This window comes from Lampetra planeri, chromosome 24 (assembly GCF_965212315.1).
Source record: "Lampetra planeri chromosome 24, kcLamPlan1.2.h2, whole genome shotgun sequence".
In the NCBI taxonomy this organism is placed as follows: Eukaryota; Metazoa; Chordata; class Hyperoartia; order Petromyzontiformes; family Petromyzontidae; genus Lampetra; species Lampetra planeri.
Genome location: NC_136130.1, coordinates 11,455,917 through 11,473,259, shown reverse-complemented (window position 1 = coordinate 11,473,259; position 17,343 = coordinate 11,455,917). Strand labels below are relative to the sequence as shown.

The 17,343-nt window shown below is 49.6% G+C and overlaps 1 protein-coding gene across 1 annotated transcript; it reads left to right on the top strand.

The window, feature by feature from the left end:
• Nucleotides 1-3,693: 3,693 nt before the first annotated feature.
• Nucleotides 3,694-16,940, top strand: LOC144726795 (uncharacterized). The gene is made up of 6 exons (XM_078605695.1): nt 3,694-4,509; nt 11,298-11,456; nt 11,926-12,123; nt 13,128-13,202; nt 14,650-14,803; nt 15,771-16,940. The coding sequence occupies exons 2-6, from the start codon at nt 11,325-11,327 to the stop codon at nt 15,962-15,964; spliced, it is 753 nt and encodes a 250-aa protein (XP_078461821.1). The 5' UTR covers nt 3,694-4,509; nt 11,298-11,324; the 3' UTR covers nt 15,965-16,940.
• The last annotated feature ends 403 nt before the right edge of the window (nt 16,941-17,343 follow it).

The following is a 17,343-nucleotide window of genomic DNA, read 5'->3' as shown; positions in this document are numbered from 1 at the left end:
TGTATTTGCTTTTGTGTAACAATGCATTCTATTGCTCATCCACTTGAAGTGTATTCCATTGTTCTAGGCTCCCTTTAATGATACCATCTCTATATTCGACGAAGAACAATGGAGAGAGTGAATGCTTCATAGGCTTGCCGTAGGAACGATAATTATTATCCGAGGCCTTGGGTGCTTGACGCCAAGATCTTAACATCATCCCAGAAGAAGCCACCTTAAGAAACAAGCATTTTATTATCAGACCCATTTTCATTATTTGGTTTAATATTTAGGCTTTCGCGACCGATATTATTTATAATAAAGGTTTGTGGGTTAGATCGCATCAGTATAAATATTTCGGTATTACCTTTGAATCTCTGCACCTTACCTAAAAACTCTTATAATGAATAATATTGGTCGCGAAAGCCTACTATAAAATTGGAGAAACTCCGCATCAAGCGTGTAAATTGATGTCGTCACTGGCATTCCTCAAAAGGTGCAGAGATTCAAAGGTGATACCAACACATTTATACTCTAACCCAACAACCTTCGTTATTAAATTTAATCATTTGAATTATGAGAACGCCATTTACTACTTGCAACATTTCCCCGCTCCGCTTTCGTTCTCGCCACCACCGACTTCCCTTCGCAGCACCCCTCCGTGCCGGCGGACAAACTGGGCGCCCAGCAAGCCGTGCAGCACAGCAACGTGGTGAGAGTGACCCTGAGCCTGGCGGGCTCCCAGCAGGAGCAGTCGCTTCCCGTACGCTGCCTCGCTCGGCTCCGCGCCCCCGTCGAGCAGCCCGAGACGGCGGCTCCCCGCGGGCCCCCAGCGCCCCCGGCCGCCCCCACGCTCGACGGCGTGAGGTCGGACGACACGAGCGGGGTGCTCTTCATCACCATCTGCGTGCTGGCGTGCGTGCTCATGTTCGCCGCTGCCATCGCCTTCTTTATCCTGTAGGCCCGCGGTGCGGCACGCGCTGTCTCAGCACACGCTAATTATAATTAGACAAAGTAAGATTTCTGTCCGTTAGTTTACAGTCAGTGGTGATGTTCAGGGCTGGTGACATCAGTGGTTGCACAAGGGCGGAAAATAGAGGGGAGGGGATGGGGGTAAAGATGCACTTGAGACGTCTCATCCCACTGCGTGGCTTTTCTGGAGACCGATACCCCGCCACCCTGGTGGGATTCCCAGAGGTTCGCCCTGCAACTGCGTTTGATCGATCAATAGGCCTCTTGGGATGAGACTGAGACGAATCAAAAGATTGGCCCGCTTCGGGTAGTACTGCTGGGAAAACAACAAAAGCACTTGTCTGTGAGACACGCAAAACGTTGGACATCGCGCTGAACTACTCGTGGGTTCGATCCGAAACCAGACAGGAGAGTTGTGCAGCACAGCCGCGAATAACCTCTAGACCAGTGGTTCTTGACCTGGGAGATGCCCTTTCTGGGGGTGCGAGACGTGGCCAGGTTTTTATTTAGAAGGTAAATCACCAAAACACAAATTAAGCACGAGCACGTAAGTACACAACTACTTTGTTTCATCAAACTCTTATGCATTTACTCTTTGGTTCTTTCGGTAAAGTCACGTAGAAAGAAAAATAAAATACATAATAGCAAGCGACGTTTCGATTGCAACACCTGATGATGATTGCTGATAAGGCTGCAGTGGAGGTTAAGAACCACTGACCTACCCAGTGCCGCTTTGTCTATTAAGCCCAGAGCCTGATTAGCTACAATATTGTATATTTGAAATAAAAATTACATCAAATTAATGAACATTAACGAAGTCTTAAACTCAATGTCGGTGCGGTTAGTCATAATGCGAAGTTTTTGTGTTGTTGTTCAGTCACCGCTGTGGCGTCTTCAACAAAAAATAAACATCGCCCGGCAGGTGGCAACGTCACGGAATAAAACAAAAGTAGTCCGTGTGAAGTGGAAAAACTTTGTTTTGGTAGGATAAATTAATAAAATAAAGCCGCAGTGTTTGCGTGCCGTGTGTGAGAAAAACATCGACACGCGGACAATGGAGAGAGAGAGAGAGCCCTGCCCGCTTCGTCACGAGCCGTGAGCTCCACGAGTGGCTGTCGCAAGGGAGATGTTTGTGTTGTCGTCGTTTTATTGATTTTCTTCAAAAGCACCGCATCGCCATGGGGTTCTCTTTCTCGTCGAAACTTGTTACTTCAAATGAGGACAGAAAAAGTGCGAGGGGACGACTTGAACCCCGGGGGTTTGTGTGTGCGGCTACCCGGGCGACCTACTGCGATCTTCTCTCCCATGTGATGTTTGTAATTGCCGGCGAAACGTCAGAGTACTCGAATAGTAAATGTTGTCGTGCCTTGACTCTCACAACACACAGCCGCTGTTCCAGTGACGAATTGGCCACGTTCTGTTCACGTGACAAAGCTCACTAATTGGCTGTGTCGGGTGGTGGCGGGTTTTAACGACGCATTTATATTTACACGATCTATCCCAAACACGCCTGCTCTAGTGTGAATAATATTGGTGTGGAAAGGCTCCTGCGACTGATGCGCGTCCGACTGATCGTCGGCCTGTGATTGTGTGTGATGACGGTGGTGCCCCAGCACACACGACGACTACTCAACGTGTTTACTTTAAGGGCAGTGTTGACGAATGTGTTGAGTTTTTTGCGCAAACATTAAGTTACCGCAACTTAGCGGTCTGCCTTGTCAATATAATTGTACAAGGCAAGGTTTAGTAATATGACATAAGACAACTTGTGGTCCTAATCCGTCGATGAGTGTATGGCGTGTTTGGCAACAGCACGTTTAGTGAATATTTAAGAATTCATGGCCGTGCTGCTATTTCGTGGCCACCTTGCTGCCCAAGCCGACAACACCGTGGCACTCCCAGGCCGCCTCGCATCCAAACACGAACCGGCCTCAAGCCTTTTCATCTTTTAACAATAATATTAGTCCGTTTGGTAGTCGCATCATTATTATGATGCGAGGCTATCATGGACGCGCTCTGTTTCACAGACACGGTGCACAGTATTCCTAGTCGTGGGTGATGGTTGCTATGTGTCATTCCAACCGAGAAATTTGAATGTAATTTTTCGAATGTAGCCAATGTTTTACCATCATGCCAGCACAATGGCATATTAATTACGAATGACTTCGGGGAATATTTTACGTCCACTGTTGGTTCTTCTTCTCCAGCACCTCCGATTAGCACAGTCGGCTACGTACGGTGGCAAAGAAGTTCAACATACATACGTACCGTGAAGCAGACGGCGCGTATTTTACAGTTAATACACTTGCAGTGTAATAACCAGGGCGGCCTGCTGTATTAGAACCGCGATCGTCTGTAACAAACGGCGCACGTGCTACGGGGCAGGGCCACATCGCCGCCCACACCTGACGATCTGATGAGATCGTGCACGACCCCAGGGTGATGTTGATCGTCGGCGATTGAATTATGAATCAACATCGATCGGCTACCGCCACGTGATACGTACTTGCAGCAAGAACTGTTCACGCAAAGGGGTTCTCAACTGCGGCTCCAAACGTGTGGAGTCGCCACCACTCACGACCCGTGGGGCGTGAGCGAGTGATCCGACCTACAACTATCCCTGGGCAGAATGTTTAAGTGGCCAAATGTTTACGGGTCTCCATCACGCTTCTGGAAAAAATCCAACCGCTGTCTCCATCCCGAACGATGTGGCAAGCAGATCGCCTACCGAGTGTTGCTGCCTAGGCCCTCGGGAAGACGCAGCTCTCTGATGCGTCTTCCCACCGTACCGTGCGTGGTTCGGCACGTCCGACGTTTCGCGCCAGGTGCTTGGGAGATTCTTTCGGGAAACTGATCGGAACCGAATTAAGCATATGAAGGATGCTGGCCAGTTCATGGAAGTACACGGTACGCAGCTCACAATAGAAGCATTGCAGGTGCACTCAGGCACAGGCCGTTGGGTGCGACTTCTGTGATGGGTAACTGCGTTGTAAGACCAGGATCCAGATGGTGGGAGACTGTAAGAGCAGACCTTGAAGGTCTATGGGATGTCAGAGCAAGAAAGACGCCTTGGCAAAATGTGGGGGCATCAGCGGCATTGACCATGATGACCCCTTGACCTTCGCTGCTGTACCTATGTGTTGAACTTCTTTCGCACGGCACGCAGCTAACCGTGCTAATCCTATTCCTGTTAGGGCCACGCATGATATCTGATGTCGTCGCCCGGCCGTTCTGAGATTCCCTGAAGTCAAGTTGAGTGTTGTTCTCTGTGGTGGTGACTTCAACATTTACTCTCTGCAGTGGGGGGTGGGTGTGTGCCCTCTGTGGAGAGTGTCACGTGCTAGGTGTGTGTGCGTGCCTATATATATCAAGAGAGGGCGGTGCTGGGATGCTGTGATTGTGAAAACGCGCCACATACTCAGCCAACCTGCTAGAGAGACTGTTTCATTTTTGGAAGAAGAAGAATAAGAAGATGCTACGTTGTTTTTAATTTGTCGCAAACTTACCGTTGTTATTGTTTTAACCCGCTAGTTGAGTGCAGAGCTGTTTGTGCGACAGGTAAGGTGAATGCTACCTCCTGACAAGTGGTGGGATAAAGTGTGGGGTTCTTACAGCTTGGGCAAGGAATCTCCTGTTGCAACATTCTACATTATTAAGCTTCATATTTTAATCCAGCACATGTTCACTTGTATCCAAGATAAGCATTTAATAATGTTGTGAACTAGTTTGTAATATATAATTATTCATTAAACTGTCCTTTTCGACTTAAACCGGGGTTCCAATTCACACATTTACTCAAGTAGATGATGTTCTTTGAATAAGTAGTTTGCGATATTTAATAGGAATAATAATAAACATGTACATGTCTTTAGTCTCCTGTTGATAAATGCGTTTTAAGATTGCGTCTGATGACCGCGTTGCGTCAAAGCACGCGACGCCATTGCTGACCGTTACGAAATGTCATTTAATTATAAAAAATGTTTTACTTATTATTATTAATGACAAACAGGGAATCTTTTTATATCCTCATTAATTATATATATTACTGAATTATTTCATTGCAGTGTTAAGACTATTGATTGAATGATAAAGGTTTAGAGCAAACATCCACGTGAAATGTGCTTGGGTCTTTCGGTAAAGTCACGTAGATAGGTTCAAAGAAAATAACAAAAAGCTACGACGTTTCGATCGAAACGTAGTTTTTTGTAATTTTATAAACGTCGTAGTTTTTCGTTATTTTTTGTTATTTTTTTTGAACATATCTACGTGACTTTACCGAAAGACCCAATAATATGAATTCCTGCAGTCACGAAAGCTTTAAGTCAAGATCCACGTGACATATGGCATATTGTGTCCTTTAACCAAGTAAGGGCCCATTTTCTATTTCGCACGGGAGATATGGAACTGTGGGGTACACGCGGTTATTTGTATTTGACTACATTTGGTCATTTTAGAAGTGTATTTTGAGCTATGACACTTGACCTACCTGAACGACCTTAGCGGTGCACGGTCTTTAACGTGCACTCTCAAGGCGAATGTTGCACTTTGGAAATGATGGAGAGAAATTATCACAAACATCCGTAGAAATTCATCGACCTACCTTGATACGACTAAAAAGCGTCAGGCTACCCAGAGACGCTGAATGCATTTGAACTCGTACATCGCACAATTTTATCACGGATTTAATAATATTTTTTGAGTATAGGATATTTTTTGTCACTTAAAGTTTTCATTTCGTTCGCTTTTGCTGTTACATCTGCACCTTCCCCTCTGTCAGCTCTTGTGTTTGTGTACGGTTGCGACTGGAACACAAACATGTGGTCTCAACTGGCTCTCACCTGGTGATTAAACACAACACTGTACTTTACAAATAACGCTCACTCTCAAATGTAAGCGGCGTAGCTCTCCCAGGTAATAATCTATAAAGGGGGCAAATTGTCATACAAAGTCACTACCTTCAGATAATCCGAATTGATTGCATTTTAATCAAGTTTTAATGAGATACGATGAAATTATTCTATAAAATAAACATCAACAGATTCCTCTTGGCACATTTATTTATTGACACGTACTCGTGAAAAACAGAATCTTGGACTGACATTTTATTTAACTAAATAACATTCTCTCGAAGTGTTGTTAATCTGTATGCCGCGTTTATATTGCACGGCTGTAATTGCTGTTTGAACAGCAAGTGCGAATTGGTACAATAAATACCAATGTGAAACCGATTTTCAGTGATTTCCGTTAACAGACCCATTAGTGTCACATGTACGTCCAACCGAAGCTGAACTGCTCCGCAAATTTCAATGCAGACCAACGCTGCTGCACATTTTACCGTGAAAGAATATGGACAAAGTGAAAGCATTCCTTGTATTAGGTAGTTTTCACAATGAATGGAAAACGCGCGTGGGGTACATGCAGTCAAGAGTCAAAACAATAAAGCATTCATAGATGCTGTCCAGTTACCACACAGTTAGTTTTAGTTTATTTGTGTAACCAGGTTAGCGAGTCAACACAATGACAGATACATTCATCATGAGGACGAGGGGAGAGAGCAGATAAACACACCGTTATAATCTAAAACACTTTTCAAATCCACTGCTGGATGGATGGCACGGGGGGGGGGGGGGGGTACGGGCGATTCCCGATGACACTCAGAATCAGAATATTTAGTTCCGCTGTCAGTACGTAAGGGGGGTGGGATGCACGGGCTTGCGGAACCCGTTCAGATATCACTCGCCACTGATGATAGCCGTGGGCGGAAATTGAATCCAGGTGACGGGGTGCGCGGTGCAGCGCTCGAATCGCCGTGCCACCTCAAGCCACCGATCTCCGATGTGTTCGGCTACCAAAACTTGCAATAATCCTTGAGCAGCCGCATCTCTGTTGGGCCCTGCAATTTCCGTCTATTCTTCAGGCAGATCCTCTCCTGGATTCCTCTCGGCAAACATATGATGCCCCCTCTAACTCTCTAAAACTCCCACACATCTCTCTCCCGCTTTGGCTAAGCGTCGCATATAGGAAGCAAAGATTCAGATTTCCAAACATGTCTTTGTGAGCCAGAATATCTCTTTTGGCTCCAACATAGGTGTCTCTAACTCTCTTGTCAACTGGATGTGAACCCAGACACACACGGCACAGACACGCACCGTGGATTTTTGTTTTCCATTTCAGACGTTGCCCGTGTGAGGTGCAGACCAAGCAGCCGCAGGCATTGCCCGTCGCTGGTTTAGTTTACAAAAGATAAAATCGATAACTTGCGACGAGACGCCAGTTTGCGGGTTGCCACGTAACGAGCTGGCAAACACGGGGAGTGTGAGCAGTGTGTGAGTGTGTGTGAGTGTGTGAGCAGTGTGTGTGAGTGTGTGTAAGTGATGTGAGAATGTGTGAGTGAGTGTGTGACTGAGTCTGTGTGTGAGTGAGTGTGTGAGAGTGTGTGAGTGAGTGTGAGAGTGTGTGAGTGAGTGTGTGAGTGTGAGTGAGAGTGTGTGTGAGTGTGTGAGTGAGTGTGTGAGTGAGTGTGTGAGTGTGAGTGAGAGTGTGTGTGAGTGTGTGAGTGAGTGTGTGAGTGAGAGTGTGAGTGAGAGTGTGTGTGAGTGAGTGTGTGAGTGAGTGTGTATGTGAGAATGTGTGAGTGTGTGACTGAGTCTGTGTGTGAGTGAGTGTGTGAGAGTGTGTGAGTGAGAGTGTGTGAGTGAGTGTGTAAGTGAGAGTGTGAGTGAGAGTGAGTGTGTGTGAGTGAGAGTGTGACTGAGTCTGTGTGTGAGTGAGTGTGTGAGCGTGTGTGAGTGAGTGTGTAAGTGAGAGTGTGAGTGAGAGTGAGTGTGTGTGAGTGAGAGTGTGTGTGAGTGAGTGTGTGAGTGAGTGTGTGAGTGAGTGTGTGAGTGAGTGTGTGAGTGAGTGTGTGAGTGAGTGTGTGAGTGAGTGAGTGTGTGTGAGGGTGTGTGAGAGTGTGTGAGTGTGTGTGTGAGTGTGTGAGTGTGTGTGTGAGTGTGTGTGTGAGTGAGTGTGTGTGTGAGTGTGTGAGTGTGTGTGTGAGTGTGTGTGTGAGTGAGTGTGTGTGAGAGTGTGTGTGAGTGTGTGTGTGAGTGAGTGTGTGTGTGAGTGTGTGAGTGTGTGTGTGAGTGTGTGTGTGAGTGAGTGTGTGTGAGAGTGTGTGTAAGTGAGTGAGTGTGTGTGAGAGTGTGTGAGTGTGTGTGTGAGTGTGTGTGAGAGTGTGTGAGTCTGTGTGTGAGTGTGTGTGTGAGTGAGTGTGTGTGTGAGTGTGTGAGTGTGTGTGTGAGTGTGTGTGTGAGTGAGTGTGTGAGTGAGAGTGTGTGAGTGAGTGAGTGAGTGTGTGTGAGAGTGTGTGAGTGTGTGTGAGTGAGTGTGTGAGTGAGTGAGTGTGTGAGTGAGAGTGTGAGTGAGAGTGTGTGAGTGAGTGAGTGTGTGTGAGAGTGTGTGAGTGAGTGTGTGTGAGTGAGAGTGTGAGTGAGTGTGTGAGTGAGTGTGTGAGTGAGTGTGTGAGTGAGTGTGTGAGTGAGTGTGTGTGAGTGTGTGTGAGTGTGTGTGTGAGTGTGTGTGTGAGTGTGTATGTGTGTGTGCCCACCGGGGAGCGGTAGTGTAGCGGTTAGCGTGCCTCGCTATGAACCCGGCGACCCGAGTTCGACTCCGGCTCCCGACCAACACCAGTAAAGATTTTCTGAACCGGTCCTGGGTCTCCCCTAGTTCGACTCAACCTCAATTGAGTACCTGGTGCTATGTGTAATAACATCGCCAATGGAGAGACAAAGGCGGCCGGGCGTGGTGCTGACCACTCACCCCCTTGTGTGCCGTGCCGGCCTTCATAGGTGCTCACTAACAGCACTTGCCCCGACATTCTACCTCGGCTACACGGGGGATCTTTGTCTTTGTGTGCCCACCGCACAGATGTGTGTCACACTCGACACACAGAGTATAGACACAAGCTGCCACTTTCACGGAACGCGTGGGCAACAAAAGCACACCCGTGCAGTGTACACACATAGAGTATGTAATATATATATTGTCTGCGTATTCAAATTGGGTATTCGTTGCATTGGCGACGCAGACATCGTTGTGAGATCATAAACCTCGTCAAAATAGCACGGGCTATATGGTTTAGTGGTTTTAATTATTTAGCTTTCTCCGTGGAGATATTAAATAGTTCCACAGCATTTTTGTAAAATGTTCACAACGCAAACACTGTAGTAACAATCATTATAATTCACAACCCTTTGTAAACCTACTGACGGATGAAATCCTCACCACGCCGTGACACGGATGGGGAGTCGGTCGACCATACTTCACCACGCTGGTCGTCGATGCGGCTTGGTCAAGGCGAGGGTGGCCCAAGATTGGTTCAAATATCACTCAGCCACTGACGTTAACAGCCACAGAAAATCTAAGCCGGTTCACCAGCTTCAGCAGGGCCAAGTGGTCTGAGCACTTTACTCGTGACATACGGTCGGCTATCCCTAATAATCATCCTTCGTGAACTGCATCAGTGGGACAGACATTTCGGCAGATATTGGAATAGAGGAGTGAGTCTTCTGCATTTTAAGAATTCGGAATACCAAAGTCGACAACGTATGTGTTGGGAAAGCGTCAAGTGTCCTGACCGGGCGTCAGGGTCGTGACTGGGAGCGGTGTGGGAGAGGCCACGCCGGCTTCCTTCATTCCACGAGCCCCACGCGTTCTCAACAAAAGCAAAGTTTTGACTTGGAGTCGGCAGCTTTATGTGGCGGTGAAAGGGTGTAAACACTCGGCACAGACCGTCGAATAATCTCGTTGCTTAGCAAACCCAGAGCAGCGCGTTTAACTCTCCACACCGTAGGGCCATTGACATTGGAGTCAATGGCACCAACTTCCTAGAAGCTTTCCCTGGGATTGCGATTCTCGACGGCATTGGAATGGAATGGGGGGGGTAAGAGGTGGATGGCTCCGTTCCGAATGAATGTTCTTGAAGCTGTTGTGGGCTTTTTCTTATTCTCATCGTCGCTGCGATGGGGGCGACAGCACACAGCTGGTTGGACATTTGCAGAAAGAGGCCGATGTTCAGCTCCCCCCAAACCCCACGTGGTAGAAATCACTGCAGCGTTAATTAGGCTGCATCACAGGCCCTGTACTTTCCCAAGTAATTGTTTTTGTCTGATTCGCAACATTATCCTGAAGCCATCGCCTGCGCCGTCCTCGTACGGCTCTCCCTGTTGTCTGCTCAGCTCCGAGTTGACGCCTTCTGTTACCCTCACCAATCTACAGGTGAGGGAGATCATCCATGAGTAGCAGCGCATTCATCCTCTTATCCACGTTCAAGCTAGCCGTAGGGGTAACACGTCGGGGTAACATGTAAGGGTACCACGAGTAGAATTGCCGAGATAAACGCGGATAATAGAGGGGGGGGGGGGGTTTGGGTTAGATCGTGTAAATATAAATGTGTCGTTAAACCCGCCACCACCCGACACAGCCAACTAGTAAGGTTTGTCACGCAAACAGAACGTGCCAATTCGTCACTAGTACAGCACACCGGTGTATAGTGTAGTGTATAGTAGTGTAGTGTATAGTAGTGTAGTGTATAGTGTAGTGTATAGTGTAGTGTATAGTGTAGTGTATTGTGTAGTATATAGTAGTGTATAGTGTAGTGTATAGTATATAGTAGTGTACAGTGCAGTGTATAGTGTAGTATATAGTAGTGTATAGTGTAGTGTATAGTGTAATGTAGTGTAGTATACTAGTACAGCACACCGGTGTGTTGGAGAGCCAAGCCACAGCATTCACAATCTAAATACGACGTTTCGCCAGTGATTACAACTAGCTTCATCAGGCGACAGCCAGAATTGCGGAGAAGTCCTCCTGTTTCGTTCCTTAAATAGAAGGGGTAGCTGTGATGACATCACTTGTGAACCCAGCACGTGCGAAGTGGAGGGGGATTAATTATTACATCTAAATTACAATGCGTATCCATTGCTGGTTGGGTTATTCATATGGTAGTCAACGTACATTATGCATGCACATTATGCAACACGGATGTTTGGTCGTTAGCTCGTGTGTGCGTGTGTGTGCGTGTTCATGGGGAGCGGTGGTGGAGCGATTAGCCCATCGCGCTACGAACCCGGCGACCCGAGTTCGATTCCCGCTCACGGCTAACACAGGTGACGATTGTCTGAACCTGGAGCGGCGTTTAAGTAAACATCGCCACTGGGAGACAAAGGCGGTGGGGCTTGGTGCTGGCCACCCACCCCATCGTGTGCCGTGCCGACCTTCGTAGGTGCTCGCTATCAGCACTTGCCCCTACAGTCTGTCCAGGCTAAACGGGGGATCTTTGTTGTTTGTGTGCGCGGGGCATGCAGGCGGCGGGGAGCGGTGCGTGTGTTCTCATGGTGAAGGACGCTGGGAGCCCGGTTCCTCTTCCCCCGAGGGGGACGGCTCCTGCAGTGCACCCCAGTCCAGTCCCCACCAACAACCACAACCACAAGGCCAGGGAGCATGGCTCGCCCAAGCCTGCCCAGGTAGACGTCGTCGTCGCTCGCCATTCTCCGTTGAATTGGTCCGCGTCATGATCTGGTCAAATGTGTGTCGTTCAGACCCTCCACCACCCAGCGTGGCAAAATAAATGCACTTGTCACGTGGTGTTGAGGTACAGTTCTCACAGACAAATTTAGCAGCAATTGGATTTGTGACGTGTCATTTGAAACTACGTCGAGGATCTTCAGGACAAGATCCTTCTGACTCAACTCCACACATTCTGGCGATCCGCAACGTCGTCGCCCTTAACGCAGCGACGGACCGGGAGAGCGGGTGCCATAAACAACGTCGACCGCGTCGATTCATCCATATTTCGCTGCCACGGTCGAACAACTACTCCACTCGAGACACCGTGGTTGAGACTCCACTTGCAGATTACGCACGGCGCTCGCCCGCCCGCCCGCCCGCCCCCCAGCGCGCGAAGCAACACCTGCCGCCCCCCTCTCCACGCAGGCGTCGCCCGTAGCCGTGCCGGGCAACCGCAGGAAGGCACCGATGCCGCCCGCGCAGCGCGAATCCCCTCCTGGCCACGCCGCCTCCACCGCCGCCGCCGCCGCGATCCCCGGCCACGCCGTGCTCCCTCGCGGCTCCGTGGCGCCTTTCAGCCTGCGCGGCCTCATCACCGCACGCCGCTTCACCAGGAACCTCAAGGTGCTCGCGGATTTTAAACACACGCCATGTACGTGGATACGTCCATGCGTGCGTGCGTCTGTCAAAATGAAAATACAAAATGTCGTGCTGGACTTGGTTTCGCGTCCGTGAACAGCACGGCCCGCTCGCATTTTTTTCCCATGAAAGAAGTCGATGATAATTGTAGCCGATTAATCGACGTGTATGGCGTGTCGTCCCAACTCTTTATACACACGCACGCGCGCACTCCCTCAGCCGTCTCGCCCCTGCCGCCGTGCGCACCGCGAGCTGCGCATCGTCTGGCCTTCGGTCATTTCATTAAAAGCTGAATGAAGTACAAACATCGTTCGATGATCTCAACGCCGATGAAATGAAAGATCTGGCAATAAATAAATATCAGTTAAGAATTTGAATAATATATTTCACCTGCCCGTAAACAGATGTCTGGAGTGGGCATTCACAATCGCTCTCGAACGCTGCCGTGCAGGACAAATGACGCCACAGTCAATAAACACTCCCGCATTTCGAAAATGGAGATTTTTCTCTCGTGGATTCTTGGTGCGTTGCTCATCGTCGTGCAACGTTTGCTTTTCAAGAAATGAAGCGGAACAACTAAGCTCTTCTTGGTTCTTTCGGTAAAGTCACGTAGAATGGAAATAATAAAATAATAAAAATAAAACATAATAAAATCATTCTCACGACGTTTCGGCCAAAACGCAAGCAGCCGTCCTCAGGTGAAGAACAGGTCTGTCGAGAAGACAGATTCTTCCTGTTCTCCACCTAAGGACGGCTGCTTGCGTTTTGGCCGAAACGTCGTGAGAATGATTTTATTATGTTTTATTTTTATTATTTTATTATTTCCATTCTACGTGACTTTACCGAAAGAACAAAGAAGATGAATCCCTGCAGTCACGAAAGCTTTAAATCGAAACAAAGCTCTTGCAATGAATCTATAACTCGCGGGGTAATTCCCCCGGCGAGGTATCAGTCGGCACTCACCCTGCACCTCTGGGTCCCCCCGGCAGGCGAAGACGGCGCAGAGGATCGCAGAGAGGAAGCAGATGGAGGGGCGAGCGGGCACGGGCGACCATGGGGCAGAGGTAAACTCCGCGAGGAGGCACGGAGGTGCAGGGTGGCAGTGGGGACGGCATGGGCCCTGGTGCGAGGTGAACGGTGGCCCAGATTGGGCTCAGCCCTGGCTGCGGATCGGACTAACTTTCATGTGAATGTTCGGACATTCAGAGTTGGAAGTTTTACAATGAATAATGCGGTCAATGTAATTTCCCATGTACTGGAAGATCGTGAGGGTTTGGTGGTTGAAAGTCCACCTGCACCCTAGTCCTACTGTTGAACATTATCAAAATATTAATTTACGTACAAATGGACATTATAGACCAATCGACTTTGCAATAATTTTTGTATAAAAAGAAACCCAGAAACAACAACAGACATTTTTCTCTGCATGAGACACTTCGCTTGTTGATGTGTTCAAGGGCATAACCACAGACGTCAATTTGCAGACGTGAAGAACCCCGCGAGCTTAGCGCATTAAATTCTCGGCAAGGGTAATTACGCGCAGCGTAAAGTGTAAGTGGAGCCGAGAGCCCCTCACTCGAGTGGCGCGTGCACTGTTATTGTTTCAACGCTTTTCACGAAACCACCGATTGCAGATTGGGAATTGTGTTCTCTCTGCGGGCTCTCTTGTAATTGAAGCATATTAACTTGAAGGAGCTTGCGCACCTGCGCTGTGAACCTGGAGACTTGAACTTTATTTGAGGCCATGGCTACGAACATCGGTGTGGAGTGATATCAGAACCGGTCCTGTGCACTGTTCAGCATGGCATCACGAAACTCCAATCCGGGTCTGAGCGATGCCCTCAGTCAAAATCTGTCGTGAAGTTTCTTTTAGGTCAACCCTTAGACTTTGTCCTGGTCTCGTGAGTTCTCACCTGGCTAAACGTACGATTCTAATAACATTGGGGGGGAAATCTATTTTCTCGCTTTTGTGTGTGTAATCATTCCCATTCTCGCACCTCCGATTAGCACGGTTGCCTATGTACGGTGCGAAAGAAGTTCCACATACACACATATACCCACCGTGAGTCGCGCTAATCGAATTTCGGGGGTTGGGGTCTAGTTGCCTCGGGGTGCGTCGCTCCCATTGGCTGAGCCAACGATGGGGCCGGCTACGCCTCCCGGACCATCGCTCACTCGTAAGCACCATTTAGATATTCAGAGTTCATTTTTTGTTGTAAAAAAATTCCCTGGGGCCAAAGAGCGCCATAACTGAATCAGCGTTGTACGGGGGTCGCGCTCAGCGAGGTCTGCCTGTAAAAGGTCACTGGTGGTGGCCAAACATCCCAATTCTGAACATGTACCTGCACACTACTCAAATGGGATTATACGCAGCAGCAGCATCGCCTCCTGCTACAAAAACTTAGCAGGACGCTCCCGCAAAGAGCCTTGAGACCGAGTGAGGCTTTCCTGGGGGTAAGCAAGCGTGATAATAAGCAAGTCAAATAATAACCTCCCGTCTCTTTTGTCCAGGGTGGCTCGGCTGGGGCCGGCCACGAGAGCTTTCCCGTGGAGCGCCTGGAGCGCCTGCTGGAGGAGACGCTGACTCGGCACCTGGGGGAGGGGGAGGCCCTCGACGCGGCCGCCTGCGCTCGCCTCGCGCCGCTGCTCAGCGAGGAGATCAAAGGTACAGCGCCCACGGCCGATGGCGAGCGTTGCGTGTTATGTGCTGTATGTACCGTGTGTGTGTGTGTGTTGAACTTCTTTGGCACCGTACGTAGCCAACCGTGCTCGTCGGAGGTGCGGGGGTAGGACAACAGACTGAACACGAAAAGCAGTTCTAGATTACTCTTTGGTTCTTTCGGTAAAGTCACGTAGTTAGAAATAAAATAAAACAAATCACGACGTTTCGATCGCAACACAAGCGGTCGTCGTAATTTGTTCATTTTATTTCTACCCACGTGACTTTACCGAAACAACCAAAGAGTATGGATTCCTGCAGGCACGAAAGCTTCAAATCAAGATTCAGTTCTAGATTATTTAAAAGTTCACAGCTCCAGTGGCTTCTGAATATCGGAAGGAAGAGCGTTCCAGACGGCCACAGAAGCGCATCTGAAAGCGCGCGATGAAGTCACCGTCCTTGTTTAATGGCTATCCAAAAGCCGCTGCGAGGGTAACCGGAGTTCGCGTGATGGTTTACGCTCCTTGACAAGATCAGCAAGGCGTTGTTGTTCATTTGTGGCAAGCGCTCGTGACACATCTTTCACTTTTGCATCCAACTGGTTCGGTGGATCAAAGAGGGACACCGGTGCCACGTCACTGTGTAGATGTGGCATTCAAACAAATTAACTCCAACAATTAACGCTGCCAGATATCCCGGTTGGGCCAAAACAGTCCCAGTTTCTCGAAGGAGGCCCCATTGCCACCCTCAAAAGCGTTTGTGACATTCAGGATCGTGTCGCCGAGTTAAACTTGTCTGGCCCTTGCTCGAGTCAACATACAGGGACAGCTGCCACCGGGGGTACCCTTGGTTGAACTGCAGCAGGGCATTGTGAATGGTCGAGACGAGATGCGCTCTCGCCACGCCGAGGCGTTCAAGCGTTCCAATCGGAGCTCCCCCTCTGCACGCCGCGTCTCCCCCTCCCCCCGCACAGCTCGCGCCAAGGAACAGACCCCCACGCGCTACAAGCTGATCGTGAGCGTGACGTTGGGCAGCTGGGAGCGCGAGCAGGTGGTGGTGGCCAGCCGCTGCCTCTGGGACCCGGCCGCCGACGCCTTCGCCTCCCACCACTACCGCCGCGGGGCGCGCTTCTGCGTCGCGACCATCTTCGGCGTCTACTACGAGTGATGGCCGCCGGCGCCGTCTCCCTGCCACCCCGGGCTCGAAACGAAATCCCCGTCGCCGCGAACGTCACGTCCGTGGCGTGCGCCGGTGCGTGGGATTTACCGATCGGTGTCCCCCCCCCACCCCTCCCTACTTTGCGCGACATCATCGGCCGTGAATCGCGGTGCCGGCGTGGGAAGGAAGGAGCGCCGGGCGAGCGTCGTCCGGGTCGTTTTGCACGGTGGCAGCGATCGCGCACGGTCGTCCGTGTCTGCGCGTTAGTAGGAAGGGTGCGGGGGTTGGCATCGGGGGTGCGCAGTCGAGGCTGACGATGCACTCGTCGCACGTGAGTGATCGGCGGCGTCGCGGACAACGCCGCGCGTGTCAGGGCGGTGAGCCCGCAACATTGTGGAGGGTCTGCGACCGGGTCTCGGGTATCTGTCATCAGACCGAGAGTCTGCTCTGTCATCTTGTTAAAAACACGCACACGCACGTACGTATAAACAAATATACTCTTTTAGTCTGATCTAACTGCAGGGATAAATAGGAACCTGCAAAATCCAGCACAGGGCGTGAGGGGGTGGAGAGATCAAAATCGGCCACGGTCTCCCCACCGATGATCTCGACACGACGCTCAAGAGGCACTTTTTTAGGGTGGTTCAACTTGCTTAGGCTGAGTTATTAATTTCCGTTGTGAACGTGGGCGGGAAGGCCAAAGCCTGGCTGCCTCGACTTGTTGGTCATCCCAATAACCACCAGGCCACCGCTCTTCACGCTGTGAAACCAGCACTTGCATCATGATGACAAGATCCATCGATTAAAATCTATCCCTGCGCTTATGTTGCATGGCATAGAAACATTCACAATTCATGAAATTTGCATTTGAATGGAAATGGTAGGTTGAGTTAAGATTGAGGCCAATGACACGAATGAAACAAAACAAACATGATATATCAAGAGAATTGCGTTCTCAAATCGTGACAATTCATCAGATCATGGTGGGGGCTAGGGGCGGGGGAACGGGGGACAGGGTGGAATTATTTACACCCCTGATGCCCACAATGCCAACTCTCCCTGGTGGCTCTGGTCCATTGGTAGCTCTCGGCCAGGGTCTCGTGAGCACTGCCTGACCCCGACTGTGAGCCCATACGGTGATATGCACCGTCCTGGACCCGCTGCTAGATGACGGTTACCTCCTGCACATCTGTGAAAAGAGCTTTATAGCTCATCGGATTCCTTCGGTATAAATGTTCTGATTCTGAAGGTTTTTCAGAGCTCTTGGCACTTGGCCTCTCGGTGGCCGTCAAGAGAATCGAATCGGGCAAAACGGAAGTGGCTTTATTTTCCGTCTGCTCCGCATTGACTTCAAACGTCACCCAACCGGGACATTGCGTGGGACTCCA

Coding starts and splice junctions, on each gene's coding strand:
- LOC144726795 (XM_078605695.1), top strand. CDS start 11,325: ATGGTGAAGGACGCTGGGAGCCCGGTTCCTCTTCCCCCGAGGGGGACG. Junction 11,457..11,925: donor GCTCGCCCAAGCCTGCCCAG/GTAGACGTCGTC, acceptor CTCTCCACGCAG/GCGTCGCCCGTAGCCGTGCC. Junction 13,203..14,649: donor CGGGCGACCATGGGGCAGAG/GTAAACTCCGCG, acceptor TCTTTTGTCCAG/GGTGGCTCGGCTGGGGCCGG.